The 12,857-nt window shown below is 39.8% G+C and overlaps 2 protein-coding genes across 4 annotated transcripts; both read left to right on the top strand.

The window, feature by feature from the left end:
* Window positions 1-60: 60 nt before the first annotated feature.
* On the top strand, window positions 61-9,127 carry LOC146364592 (calcium-responsive transactivator-like). 3 transcript variants are annotated; one of them, XM_084916560.1, is made up of 11 exons: window positions 61-224; window positions 945-1,021; window positions 1,113-1,197; window positions 1,382-1,514; window positions 1,951-2,199; window positions 2,996-3,160; window positions 4,798-4,899; window positions 5,407-5,499; window positions 5,596-5,715; window positions 5,817-5,944; window positions 7,169-9,127. In XM_084916560.1, exons 1-11 carry the CDS (start codon window positions 156-158, stop codon window positions 7,193-7,195), a joined length of 1,248 nt encoding a protein of 415 aa, XP_084772686.1. In that variant the 5' UTR covers window positions 61-155; the 3' UTR covers window positions 7,196-9,127. The 3 variants fall into 3 exon arrangements, with proteins under 3 accessions (XP_084772686.1, XP_084772689.1, XP_084772687.1); XM_084916563.1 differs by lacking the exon at window positions 1,951-2,199; XM_084916561.1 differs by lacking the exon at window positions 4,798-4,899.
* Window positions 9,128-9,213: 86 nt separating this feature from the next.
* On the top strand, window positions 9,214-12,590 carry mtg2 (mitochondrial ribosome-associated GTPase 2). Its single transcript, XM_084916564.1, has 6 exons — window positions 9,214-10,279; window positions 10,427-10,574; window positions 11,260-11,375; window positions 11,495-11,713; window positions 11,808-11,946; window positions 12,071-12,590. The coding sequence occupies exons 1-6, from the start codon at window positions 10,049-10,051 to the stop codon at window positions 12,442-12,444; spliced, it is 1,227 nt and encodes a 408-aa protein (XP_084772690.1). The 5' UTR covers window positions 9,214-10,048; the 3' UTR covers window positions 12,445-12,590.
* The last annotated feature ends 267 nt before the right edge of the window (window positions 12,591-12,857 follow it).

Below are 12,857 nucleotides of genomic sequence, written 5' to 3'. Positions count from 1 at the left end.
AGTGTTTTCTAATTTTCCATCTTTCGCGACATGGCTCTGGTTTGGTCAGTACCCCTATTCCTGGTAATGGAGAAACTATGTAACCAAATAGAAGGCTGCGCTTGAGATAATAAATATTAGAATAAAAGCGGCTCTTTTATTTCCCATATGACAAAATGTCGGTGGCGTTTTCATCGGCGCGCCCCAGAAGTAAAGGGGAGGTGACACAGCAAACCATTCAAAAGGTAAAAAAAATCCTAAAACGTCGTGACATTTCTATTTAGATATTCTAGCATGGGAGTATGTGATCCCCCTCCAGTGCAGAGAAAGTAGCCAGTGGTGAATATCAAAGAAATGGCAACTGGTATTGTAACGTTACAGTCAATTGAAGGTGCGAACCAAACAAAGCCATCGCGGTGATGTAGACGAGCGCTCGGCTTAACGCCGGCTGGATCTCTGCTTTCTTGGTGATGCTGTCTGTCATCCTCGCAGATATTTTGAGACGAATGGGAATATTTTAGTGTGAGAAATTGGAAATCAGCTTTATATTTCTTCGCAAGATGGTTAACAAGAATTCTCAAAGCAGCAGCTCTGCCCTGGTGTTTAATTAAGTAGGCTATAGATTGAAATTGAAGGCAGGTGTTACAGTATATGTCCTAGGGCACCGCTTTTATCCTTGATTGAACCGTTTAGCGCGAAAGTAAAACGTAAACCCTATCCTTGAAAGCCAGACTTTCAAACGGCGTCCTAAATAAAGACAGTGAAAAATGAGTTCTTCTTTTGGCTCTGTTATATAAAAAGAAAATGAAAAAGATGACCCAGAAAAAAAACACTCAAGGGCTGGATAAAGTTCTGAGAATCAAGCACAGCACTGTTTTAATAGAGTATTTGTTAGTTAATAATTTACTATACACTTATAGGACTTCAGATACAGTGGAATGAAGTTGTTTTATTATTTTCCAAAGATGCTGGATGAAAATCATCATTTAATACAATGCATAATGGATTACCAAAGCAAAGGCAAGACGGCTGAATGCACACAGTAAGTGTTTTTTTTCTTTCCTCCCTGACCAGTACCTGCTAAATATCAAAGCATAGCACAATTAAGACTGGTTTTCTTCTTCTTCTTCCAGGTATCAGCAGATCCTGCACAGAAATCTTGTTTACTTGGCCACAATAGCTGATTCAAATCAGAACATGCAGTCATTACTACCTGCGGTAAGTGTGATTTGTGACTCCAGTAATAGCAACTATGAAATATAAGTATAAACTGTGTCCACTGGGAAAATAGAACATTAATAGAAAACAGAAAATAGATGCATATAAATACAGTGTGGAAAAAAATGAACTGCATATCATTTATGACTGCCACTACTTAAATATTATGTCTCTACACCTTTAGCCTCCGACTTCCAGTATGTCTTTGGGTCCTGGAGGGATGGGCCAGAGTGGGGGACATGCTCAAAGTAACCTCAATGACAACATGGGACCAGCACTGCCCCCGACATCAATGATGCAGAGCCAAATGAGTAATGGTGAGAGTTAATTGCATACCTGCGTTTTACAGATAAGCCCCGAATCACTTATTTCAGCCCAAAGATGCCTCCCGATTTTGTTGTCTGTCCAGTGTCTTGCTTGCTCGTCTGATTCTGACTTAGTTGCATGTTTGTCTGCAGACTCAGTACCATGTCTTGTCTGCCACAGTGCCCGCACTTCTATATTGCTTCCTTGCCTTTAAGTATCTGTGGTTTTAAGTTCAGCCAATGAGCCAGATTGTTTCACAGTTATGTTACTATATTCCCTCTAGTTGTGAAAAAAATATACACACATCCTTAACATGCGTTACTCTACCTTTGTTCAACCATGCACGTCTCCTGTGAAGATGAACTGAATGTGGGGCCGTGGTTAACATGATATGGCACCACAGGGGAATGTGTGGTGGCTGCTCTGACTGTGCGTGTGTGTTGTCAGGGCCCAGCCATGCCCCCATGCAGCAGCAATCTGGTCAGGTGCAGTCGGCTATTCCCTCCACCTCCCTCAGCCTGCCAGCAAGCAGCTATGGCAGCTCGGTCCCTGGGTACAGCCACGCTGCGCCCTCCTCCCAGGGCAGCATGATCCAGGGCCCTGGGCCTGGTTATGGCTCTTCCTCCTCTTCTTCCTCCACATCCTCATCCTCTTCTTCCTCCTCCCGCAGCAACCTCAACATGCATTCCAACCAAGGTGAGCCAGGTATCGTAAAGCCCAGTCATCAGGAATTGGTCTCTAAACCATCATGATCTGATAGTCAGGAGTTACCATCTCTCGAGATGCAAGATGCCGTACTTGTTTTGTACTTGTTTATGTGTATTATACAAGATTTGGCATTTAGAGGATGGGAATGATGAAAATAATCTTTTCAAGTTTTCAGGGTGAAATACTGTACATGGTAAATAAGTAAAACAGTTAGATGATGACCTCTGAAGCTGTGCCTCTTTTGAGCTTGCATAAAAAATATACTTGCATGCATATCTTAAACTTTCCTCCTGTGTAACAGACAAATATGAAACACATTCAGTTCATCAGTGAGGTGTCCTGCCTCCCTCCTTCTTCCCTTTGCTTCAGGTTTAACTTCTCCTACTTTTTGAGATGCACCCCTTCTTTCCCTGGATGTCCGTGTGTATTTATCGTACTTCTGTTAATGCGCTGACTTCGCTGGCTTTGTTTACACTTAAAGCAGCATCTTGAAAGCATTTCTTTAAAGATATTTTTTTAAAAGACCCTTGACTGCTGTATGCTATGGATCCCTTTTGGCTTTCCCCCTGTGTCCTGATTGCCTTGGACCTCCTTCTACATTTGTTTGTTTGTGTAACTATACACATTTCTGTCAGGCTCAGATCTGCAAATTCTGCTTATGCTCCAGAAGGCTGTGCATTCTGGAGCATAAGCAGAATTTATCAGCATTATAGATGAAGTTTATCTCTATATATTCATGTACAAGATCTCCCCCTCCCCCCAAATAATCCCACCTCCTCCACAGTCTCCATGATGCACCAGCAGTCTGCCACACCACACTACTCCTCAGCCCAAGCTGGGGGGCAACATTATCAGGGACAGCAGGCTATGGGCATGATGGGTCAGGGCAGTCAAGGAAACAGCATGATGTCTCAGAGGCCCATGGGATCCTACCGCTCTTCTCAGCAAGGTAGGTGGAAAGATTTCTTTACGCTGCTTTGGTATGGCTGTTGTTTCAGTGAGTTTATTTGGACTGATTTGTGTACTTATGTACACTTGTGTGGGTGGGTGTGTGTGAACACCCGAATGTCTGGCGAATAGTTTTCCAGGTCTTCCAAGTGTGGCGGTGGTTGCCAGTATCTAAGTTTTGAGATGGATTGAGATGAAAGCCATAGTTGCTGCAAAAGCCCCTGATAAGTAGGTAGTATTGGTAGTATGATGTTCCAAGATTATAAAACGAGAGTGATATTAGACATCTGGAATTGTGTAGGCTCTAGTTGCCTTCCTGTAACTTTAAGAAGTAGCCTGGAGATGTATCACTTGTGTCACTTTAAGTTCCCATCTCTGTAAATCACTTAACTTGCAATGTCAGTGCGTGCCTAATAATAGCTCCACTCTGTCCCTTTGTGTCTTTCAAAGGGTGCAGGCTTTGAAGGCATGTAGTAACTTAGATTTAGAAGAAGGATGTGATACTAATTCCAGTGCAACAGGCCGTACCCTATTGCATTATAGTGTGAAGTGCTTCCAGATAGATGTGTGTTACAGGAATATTGTGTCCATGGTTAAGCTGTGTGGATTTCCCACCAGCCTTTGGTTGTGCAGCAGCTGGAAGGGATATTTTGATTATCTATAGCTAATTGGTCATGTCTGGAAGTGCAAAAGACATGTACAGTTGTGGTGAGAAGTTTATATGCACTCATCATGGACATGGATGTCATGGTAATCTAGGGTTTTAAATGATTTGAATGATTTCTCTGAACTGTTCTTGGAATGATTGTACAGCAATCAGTTGTCTTTAGTGCACTTGTTGTTAATTTAATGAAACTGAAACCAAATATTAGTGTGGATGTATGTATATATTGTAACCTGTCTGAACCTGTGTGAATCTGAATTTATTGAATTAAAGATGTATGTTGTACAATCATTCCACCCCAGAAAAATCCTGAAAACCCTGAAATTGCCATGACATCTGCCCATGGTGAGTGAATATAAACTTCTGACTACAACTGTATGTTTTAGATTGCTTTGGTATGAGTGCGTTCTGTGATTCTGCCCATCTTTGTATGGAATTTTTGGCTTTGTTGTAGATTGAAAGGAGATTAGACTATGCTGACTTTTGTTGCAGTTTTCAGAGTTCTTGTTATTTTGTCATTTTTTTATTCTCTAAGATACAGTTCAGATAAAGAAAACGGAAGTGGAATCTGGAGTTTCTGCACACCACCACCAAACAAATCCTAATTTTCCAGAATAACAGACCTTCTGTACTTCACACTTTATCTTCAAAAATTGCATATCATGCATTTTTCATTCAACCAAGCAGTGCAATTGTTTCACTTCAATTACTATATCTAAAATTTGGGTAAAAAATAAATCTTCCTTCATATTATTTTTATTTAATATTATCAATTTAATCTATTGAAAATCATTTTCAGTGACTTGTACAGTACTCTATTTACACGTAAGTTATAAAAACATCATTACTGTAATATTAATTATTTTTATTTTAAGCTATTTTTAGTTCTCCTGGCCACAGCCACTTAGTGTCCAACACATGGCCAGTTGGTTTGACCAGTTGTTTAACCAATCATGGTCTTACCTGTCTTGCAGGATCTGCACAGCAGTACATGGGACAAGACGAGTTCTACGGAGAGCAGTATGGACACACTCAGAGCTCCAGCGAGCCCATAAACCAGCAGTATTACCCTGATGGTAATCATGCACATCCATAAACTTCATACACACAGCTTTCAAACACACAACCCCCATTGTAGGTCATTCCATTTCCCTTTAGCACTGTCCTACAGGCCTGAGCCAGATTTATTGCTGAAGCTCTTCCTCCCAACTTTTCACTGTGGGAGACAAAAGTAATGAAAAAAAAATTGAAAACTCTGACATTGGTCTATTTTCTGCCACTGTGTCTGTGTCCATACTGTCCCCTTTGGTGTGCCGAAATTTCAGATTTCAGAGAGCGATATAGCAGCGTGTCACAGAGAGAGCTCAAACTTCATCTGGGGTGTTTTTAAAAAAAAAAAATGCTTTGTGTAATACGTTGAAGTGAAAAGGCTGGCAAAATGGTGTTCGTGTGAAAATTTGTTGACAGACATGTATTATGAATGTTTCAGCTGCAACCTGCAAATAATAACTTCTCTTTCGTCTGTCACTGGATTTTGCCTTAGCAGAGGAGTTTTTGCATGTGTTGAATCGTGTTCTCTGCAGGTCACGGGGAGTATTCATATCAACAGTCCTCATATGGGGAACAAGGGTATGATAGATCATTTGATGAATCCTCACAACATTACTATGAAGGAGGTAATAACATTTCTTAATTTAAATTGCATTTCTATATTTTATTGTTTAAATAAATACTTAACTATAGTAATGTGCATCTGATATGTCTACCTCCAGGTAACTCTCAGTACAGTCAACAGCAGGCCCAGTATCAACAGAGCTCTGGCCAGCAGCAAGCCTTCAGCCAACAGCAGTACTCTTCTCAACAAGGCTACAGTGGACAGCCCCAGGGATATGGTGAGAGTGACTCATACAGTCGTTTTTGTTCATTCAGGCAAATTTAAACACGCACATAAAACAACTGAAAACATCCACCTAATTGAACTCCTGTGCTACAGGTCCAGTCCAGGGAGGATCGTCTCAATATTCTCAGTATCAGCAGAGTCAAAGCCAACAGTATGGATCCTACCGATCTTCCCAGGGAGGCCCTGGAGCGCAGACGCAGAGGCCGTTCTCCTATGAACAGGTACATGAGATGTTTTAACTTAAAGCAAAATGTATGTATTATTTAGGTATAGACATACTGGCACAAGTCTGTGCACGAAAGAAGAGTAATAAAATAACACAGGACCTTGCTAGACCCCCTTTGTCTCAAAGAATTGTAATTGAATTTGACCATGATCTAAAACACTGTTTCCTGTTTCCTTATATAATTACACAAAGCAACAGAAAATCAGATTCATGTAGGACCAGTGAAGTAAAAAAAGATGTTGTAGTGTGTGTCTGTTTTAGTACTAATAGAAACATATACTCTGAAAGCACCATGCAGACAGTTGTGGTCAGAAGTTTACATGCATTCATCATCAGCATGAATATGGTGTAAATGTTCATTTCCCACGGTGGAGAGCATGCATCTTTAATGAATAACTTGTTCTTATGTACATGCATCTTTAATGACTTAAAAACCAAGAATTGGGTGCACATCTTTGAAATTATTTTTGGGTTTTCTGTAATCCACACAGGCTCAAAATGTTATATACAGACTAAAATATATACCTACATCTCCAGTAGTATTTGGTTAAATGTTCTTTAGCAATTTGCACCTCAACCAGACACTTCTAGTAGCCATCAACAAGCTTCCGACATAATCCTAGTTCAGTATTTGGCTGCTCTCATTGGCAGAACTGGTGGAGTTAATTTAAATTGGCTGGTTTCCCAGCAGAGAACCTTTTAAGCATAGTCCAAAGATTTTCAGATTTGCAGATTCCAGTTCATTTCATGTTTGAACCTTGGGAATTCCCTGGGTTGTTTCTGAATATCCTAAACAATTTCCTCTCATCTGAGGGTGACATTTTGGTCTTCTTCCAGATCCTGGCAAAGTAGTGACACATCTGAATAATTTATATTTATTTATAATTGTTTGAATTAATGATCCTGGAATCTACAGTTGTTTTCAATTGGTTCTAAGAGACCTTCCCAACTTGATTAAATCTAAAATTCTCCTTTTTAGATCTCCACTTTAGAGTTTCCCAGACATTTCCCATTGTTTTAAGTATCGGTCTACATCTTGAAGATGTATGTTATAGTCATTCCACCAAAAAGAACAGTTCAAAAAATAACTAAAAACCAAATACTGTCTTTAAATTTATGCCCATGATGAGTATATGTAAATGTCCAACCACAACTTTAAGCAGTATATAAATAAATAAATAAATAAATCCAATTAAACATATATTTTTTCTAATTTCAGGGTCAATATGGAAATTATCAGCAATGAGGCACCACAATGTTTTGCTGGTGGAAGAAAATGTGCGATGGAACATTCAACAGTAATGAACTGGGCTCAGCTATGGATTAGATCAGGCTGCCATCAGATTTATTATCCTCTCACTAATCATCATTCTAGCTAAAATAATTAATCCAGTCAAATGTGATGCTTCCCTCCTCCGTTTTAATTTCAACAGGGTTGTAGCTGGTTGTGGTGCTTGCAAAACCAAGGCAGTTAATGTAACCATTCTATACAAGCTACTAAAAAGGGCGCTGTGGAGTTGTCACATGCACCTCAGCCACATGCACAAATAAACTTGTTCTCTGTCCCCTACCTTTATTGTTTTAAGAGCTTTTGATGTTATTTTATTTTTGGTGCACAGCGCAAGTGAGACTGTGGGACTACAAAAAAAGCTAATTAGCCTTGAAGAGAATATTCTTTGATATTTGATAGAAGACTATAAATCTTGCTCTTATTCCTGGTATAGACACTGTTATATCTCATGGTACATCCTTAAAAAAAGGTGAAAATGTTGGTCGTTAAACCTGACTTGATCATGGGGTTTGTCTGTGTTAGTCAAACTGTGATGTGTTGCTGTGTGGTATAACATTATGTGTTTTCACTCTCTACATATGTCTTGCTGAGGTAATCGACATAATAGATAGTTGACAGACGAAAACTTAAAAATGTGTATCATTGTCCATGATAATCTTACATCGTGGTAGTATTTTTGACACTATATTTTGAGTGGCATCGCTCTGCGCCGGCTTATAGCGTCTGTGCAGAGGTAAGGAGTGTTGCGCTCTGATGCCATAAAGTAATGATTTTTACATAAAATTGCATTGCCACTTTGTCTGCACTTTATTTTACAGTGACAGTGTATGTATTGTCTAATATTTTGTATCGTAGCGTGATTCAGGTTGTTTTTAAGAGATGATACTCAAAAAGCCAAAGTAACACAGGAACAGAACAGTAACATGTCCTGCACCTCAACTTCAATAAGTGCAATACACTCAGCTCCGTCAGTCATGTTGAGGTTGGCTCTTATGGTGAACTTTACGTGATTATATGTAGTTTTTTTGTTTGTTTGTTTTTTTTGGTTTTTTTTTACATACAGCTGTGATAAAGACAGAGATCGTTTGTCTCAAGTTATTCAGTGTTATGTTACAGGAAAAGAACAGAATGTGATAGACTATTTAAGAATATTACTTCTTTATTTACGTGACTTAGAGGCAGATATGTGAATATATCAAACATAAATCTTACTACTTTAGCAGTTTTTTTCTTTGTATTTTTTTTATTGCTATTATTTGTATTAGATCAAGGAATTCATGTAAGAAAAATAATACAATTGTTGCAGCAGTATAATTTTTGTACATGTACAAGAATTTACCTTTTTCATATTTATTATCGATCTATCTATCTGCAAGTTATTTCTTTGTTTATTTAGTTAAAAAGAAATCAGACAACTTTTTTTTTATTTCTGTGGTTGTGAGGGTCCAACTTAGCAGTATTCTGTTATAACATCTTGTTGTAACTCAACTTACCTCAGAGGGGAAGAATAACACAATAACTGTGGTCATTCTGCAGGGGTTATCAAGGATGGGAGATACCTGGCTGTCAAACAGCTGATTTACTATGTACCACTCAACACTGACAATCACAGGCGTCTCTAAATTGGTATCAGTTTCTCATTTTTACTGTGAACCAAACATGTGCGGCAAGTCGTTTTCCAGTTCTACGTAGTGTGTCATCACTCATGGGTGGTATGCCTTGTTAGTGTGCGTGTCGGTGTGTGTGGATGTGCGAGAAGGAGAGTTTGATGTGCATAATCCAAATATGAATGTTATCTACTTATCTATTGTAAGACTGCATCGCCTGATCTTTTCTGCTGTCTTTTGTTACTATTTGCTATACAAAAATAAATTGACATTCACCTTTTGTGTGTCTGGATTTTGTCATCTGAACATCTGAACAGTCAGAGATTCTTTAATATTTCATTGTATGCTCATTAGTCACTTCATTGGGCATACCTGTTCTTCAGATTACTAGGCAATAACTCAGTGCATCACAGAATTTAGACAACTTAATATGCTCAGGTTTTAGCCAAGCATCAGAATGAGGAAGAAATGTGATTTTTTTACTTTGTAGTTGCTGGTGCCTGGTGGGCCATCTCTAGGGTTTCCAAAGAAGGGTCTCAAAAAGAGAAAATATCCAGTGAAGAGCAATTCAGAGTAAAAATGTCTTCTTGTCGCCAGAGAAGAATGGGCAGGCTGCTTTGAGCTAAGAGGAAGGCAGCTTCTTAAATCTATTCAAAGAAGAAGTAAGGGAATTTTAAAGGCAAAAGGGGGTTTCAACCTGGTACTTGTAAGGTTTACTTAATAAAGTCTCCATCATGAGTAGATTGCAACATGGTTAGGTCACAACCAAACTTCAGGAGCACTTTTTTTTTTTGTTAAGGTAGACACATTTTAGAGTTTTGAGTTGAAAATATGAATTCTTTGGCGGTTAAGGTATGAGGTTTTATTTTCTTTTGTAGCACAGCAGGTGGCGGTAGTGGACCACAAAGCAACGGCAAAGACTGATTTTGACCGTTGGGGCTTCCGTAGATGTGTTGGTCGTAGTCGGTAAACGTGTGATGGGTAGTTGCTATCGTTTTGAAAACGCCAAATAATTATACATATATAAGGGAAATCCATGAATGGACATTTAGATTTTATAAACCCTTACCTAGTTCCCCGATAGTTTCCTGTTTATCACGCTGGTGGAGATGCGTATTAACGTAAACGGTCGACGTGACATTGACAGATCGCTTTTAGCTACTTTAAAACTGTAACCGGTGTCTGTTTGTTGAACGCTATAATGTTAGCAGCGTTGTCTCGATTTAAAATACCTCGCCGGCCATCCTCGGAATTACTTTTAAGATGTATTTTCGAACAAAAGGTCGAAAGAGGTGAGCCGACCCCCCTCACACTCAGTTCTGTGACCTGCAGTAGGAAAGTCGGCGGTGTCAGAGATGTCAGCACCTCGAGTACACTGTGCACCAAAGTCCGCGGAAACTCCAAGAAAGGGGAGATGTCTGAAAAGAAACTGGTATGTTAAGTTAAAGCGTATTTTACACGTCTTATTTCTCAGGATATTTGCATATTTACAAAGCATAAACACACCTGTTGTGGAGACTATCAGAGTCGTAAGCGTGGTTCACTCTACTGTGAAATTGCTTCTTTTTGCGCCCCACAGACCCGTCACTTTGTGGACCACCGCCGTGTGAAGCTGGTGGCTGGGTCAGGGGGTAAAGGGGCCAGCAGCTTTCACAGTGAGCCTCGGAAAGAGTGGGGTGGACCGGATGGAGGGAATGGAGGTGATGGAGGAAGCATCATTATAAAGGGTAAGTTTGATTGGTTACAGGAATGTTTATTTGCACTATCTGATTTGCCATGTAGAAGTCAATATACTCTCAAGAGCAAACATTTTTTAATCTTCCGTTGTTCAGTTTCTGTGAGCCTGTGTGAATTGAAGCCTCAGGTTTTTGCTCTTAGCTGGCAGGAGTGGCGCCCGATGTAGTTTTTATGCTGCTGTAGCTCAACTGTTTCAAGGTTCAGCAGGTTGTCTTCCTATCAGCTCACCTCTGACCTCTGAAATCAACAAGGCATCTTCACCTGCTGAGAACTGCTGCTCACTGGATATTTTCTCTTTTCAAGACTGTTAGGTATAAATCTTTGAGACCACTGTGCTGGAAAATTCCAGTAAACGAGTTTCTAAAATACTCAAACCAGCCCTTCTGGCACCAACAATCTAGTCACATTCAGAGCAACTTAAGTCATGTTTCTTAGCCATATGGTACTCTGTTTAAACTTGAGCAATTGGTCTTGACCATGTCAAGATGTTTTATACATTGAGATGTTGCCATCTGATTAAATATATGTTTTAATGAGCCCCTGGTGTACCTAATGAAGTGGCTGGTGAGTGTATATAGACAGGAACCAAAGCCAGGATCAAATGGACAATAAATTCTTCAATAAGATTGAGTTTCTTCATGCTTTTATACGTATTCCTTTTTTGTCTGCTTTCAGCTGACCGCTTTGTAAAATCATTAGCACAAGTAGTTCCAGTTTACAAGGGGGAGGATGGGGAATCGGGGGGCAGCAAGAACTGTTATGGTCGGAATGGCAGCCCAACCTACATTCGTGTGAGTCCCTGCATTTCATCATAAACGGCACTCACTTTGATCATGAGTCTGGCCTGACCTTACTTAACCTCTCCTGTGATGTTTTGTGTGTGTGTGTTTGCTTTTTTAAATCTGTAAAGGTACCATTAGGAACTGTAGTCAAGGAGCAGGGCAAAACCATACTGGACATGACTGAGCATGGTCAGGAGTATCTTGCTGCATTTGGAGGGGCTGGAGGGAAAGGGAACCGATTCTTTCTGTCAAATGAAAACCGTTCTCCAATGACAGCTACTCCTGGAATAACAGGCCAGGAGCGGCTCCTTCAACTGGAGCTACGTACCATGGCACATGCTGGACTTGTGAGCAGACCCTGTTTCTGAAGAGAAAACTGGCGTCAGACTTTTCATCAATGCAGATGTATTGAAGTGTTTTTATTCTCTTTCATCCCATCAGGTTGGCTTTCCAAACGCTGGGAAATCATCTCTGTTGAGAGCCATCACCAATGCTAGACCTGCTGTGGCTGCTTACCCTTTTACAACTCTCAATCCTCATGTGGGCATAGTCAAGTACAGGGATCATGAGCAAGTTGCAGGTAGGTGGTTTTAAGCAAAGATTCTGATTGTCTATTGTAGGAGGAAAAAAAAGGTTATTATTATAGTATATTACAGTATGATAAAGTTGACTGATGTTGTGATTTTTATCTTAACTTTATGCAGTTGCTGACATCCCAGGGATTATTCGTGGAGCCCATCTAAATCGAGGCTTAGGAATCTCCTTCTTGCGCCACATAGAGCGCTGTCGTTTCCTCCTTTTTGTTCTGGACTTGTCGGCTCCAGAGCCCTGGACCCAGCTCCAACATTTGCGTTATGAACTGGACCAGTATGAGCCTGGACTGTCCCAGCGGCCTCAGGCTATCATAGCCAACAAAATGGACCTATCTGAGGCCCAGGAAAAGCTGGAAACTCTTAAAAGCCACGTTTCCCAGAGGGTCATCCCTGTTTCAGCTCTCACAGGACAAAACACAGAGGAGCTCATTCTCCACCTGAGAGAGTTGTATGATGGCTACCTCCAAGGGGGAGGTAATGGGTGAAGGGAAATTCAGTGGTAGGAAAAACTGGCCACTTGCTTAATAGAAAATGTGTGTGATGAATATTTATATTGAACAATTTTGACAGTATTTTAATTTCTCAATAAATAAAAAAAATAATAAATAAAACATAAGAGTTTGGTGTTTAATTAATGATGGTATTTACACATACAATATTTAAATGTATTATTTTATAAAAGATGAACAGCAAAAAAGATTTTCAATGCTGCCTTTAAGTTTTACTTGATTAATTTTTTTAAAAATATGATTTGTCAGGAACAAAGTTATTGAGAGTTGAAAGTAGATGGAATTCCTTGCTGAACCAGCAGAGGGCATGTTTGTCATGTTTTATTGAATCTCAGTGGTAGTTATGTAAATAAAGCTCCATATAGTCAAAGTAAAGACATCTCAGGGTT

This window comes from Perissodus microlepis, chromosome 20, assembly GCF_051167445.1.
Source record: "Perissodus microlepis isolate ML-2025 ecotype Zambia chromosome 20, ASM5116744v1, whole genome shotgun sequence".
In the NCBI taxonomy this organism is placed as follows: domain Eukaryota; kingdom Metazoa; phylum Chordata; class Actinopteri; order Cichliformes; family Cichlidae; genus Perissodus; species Perissodus microlepis.
The sequence above is the reverse complement of the archived record's forward strand: the minus strand, read 5'-3'. Positions and strand labels throughout refer to the sequence as shown.

Bases quoted from the DNA above. Each gene is read 5' to 3' on its own strand.
- LOC146364592 (XM_084916560.1), top strand. From the start codon at position 156: ATGTCGGTGGCGTTTTCATCGGCGCGCCCCAGAAGTAAAGGGGAGGTG. The intron at 4,900-5,406 runs GTAATCATGCAC...TGTTCTCTGCAG, and splicing joins CCAGCAGTATTACCCTGATG to GTCACGGGGAGTATTCATAT. The intron at 5,945-7,168 runs GTACATGAGATG...TTCTAATTTCAG, and splicing joins GGCCGTTCTCCTATGAACAG to GGTCAATATGGAAATTATCA.
- mtg2 (XM_084916564.1), top strand. From the start codon at position 10,049: ATGTTAGCAGCGTTGTCTCGATTTAAAATACCTCGCCGGCCATCCTCG. The intron at 10,280-10,426 runs GTATGTTAAGTT...TGCGCCCCACAG, and splicing joins AGATGTCTGAAAAGAAACTG to ACCCGTCACTTTGTGGACCA. The intron at 11,376-11,494 runs GTGAGTCCCTGC...AAATCTGTAAAG, and splicing joins GCAGCCCAACCTACATTCGT to GTACCATTAGGAACTGTAGT.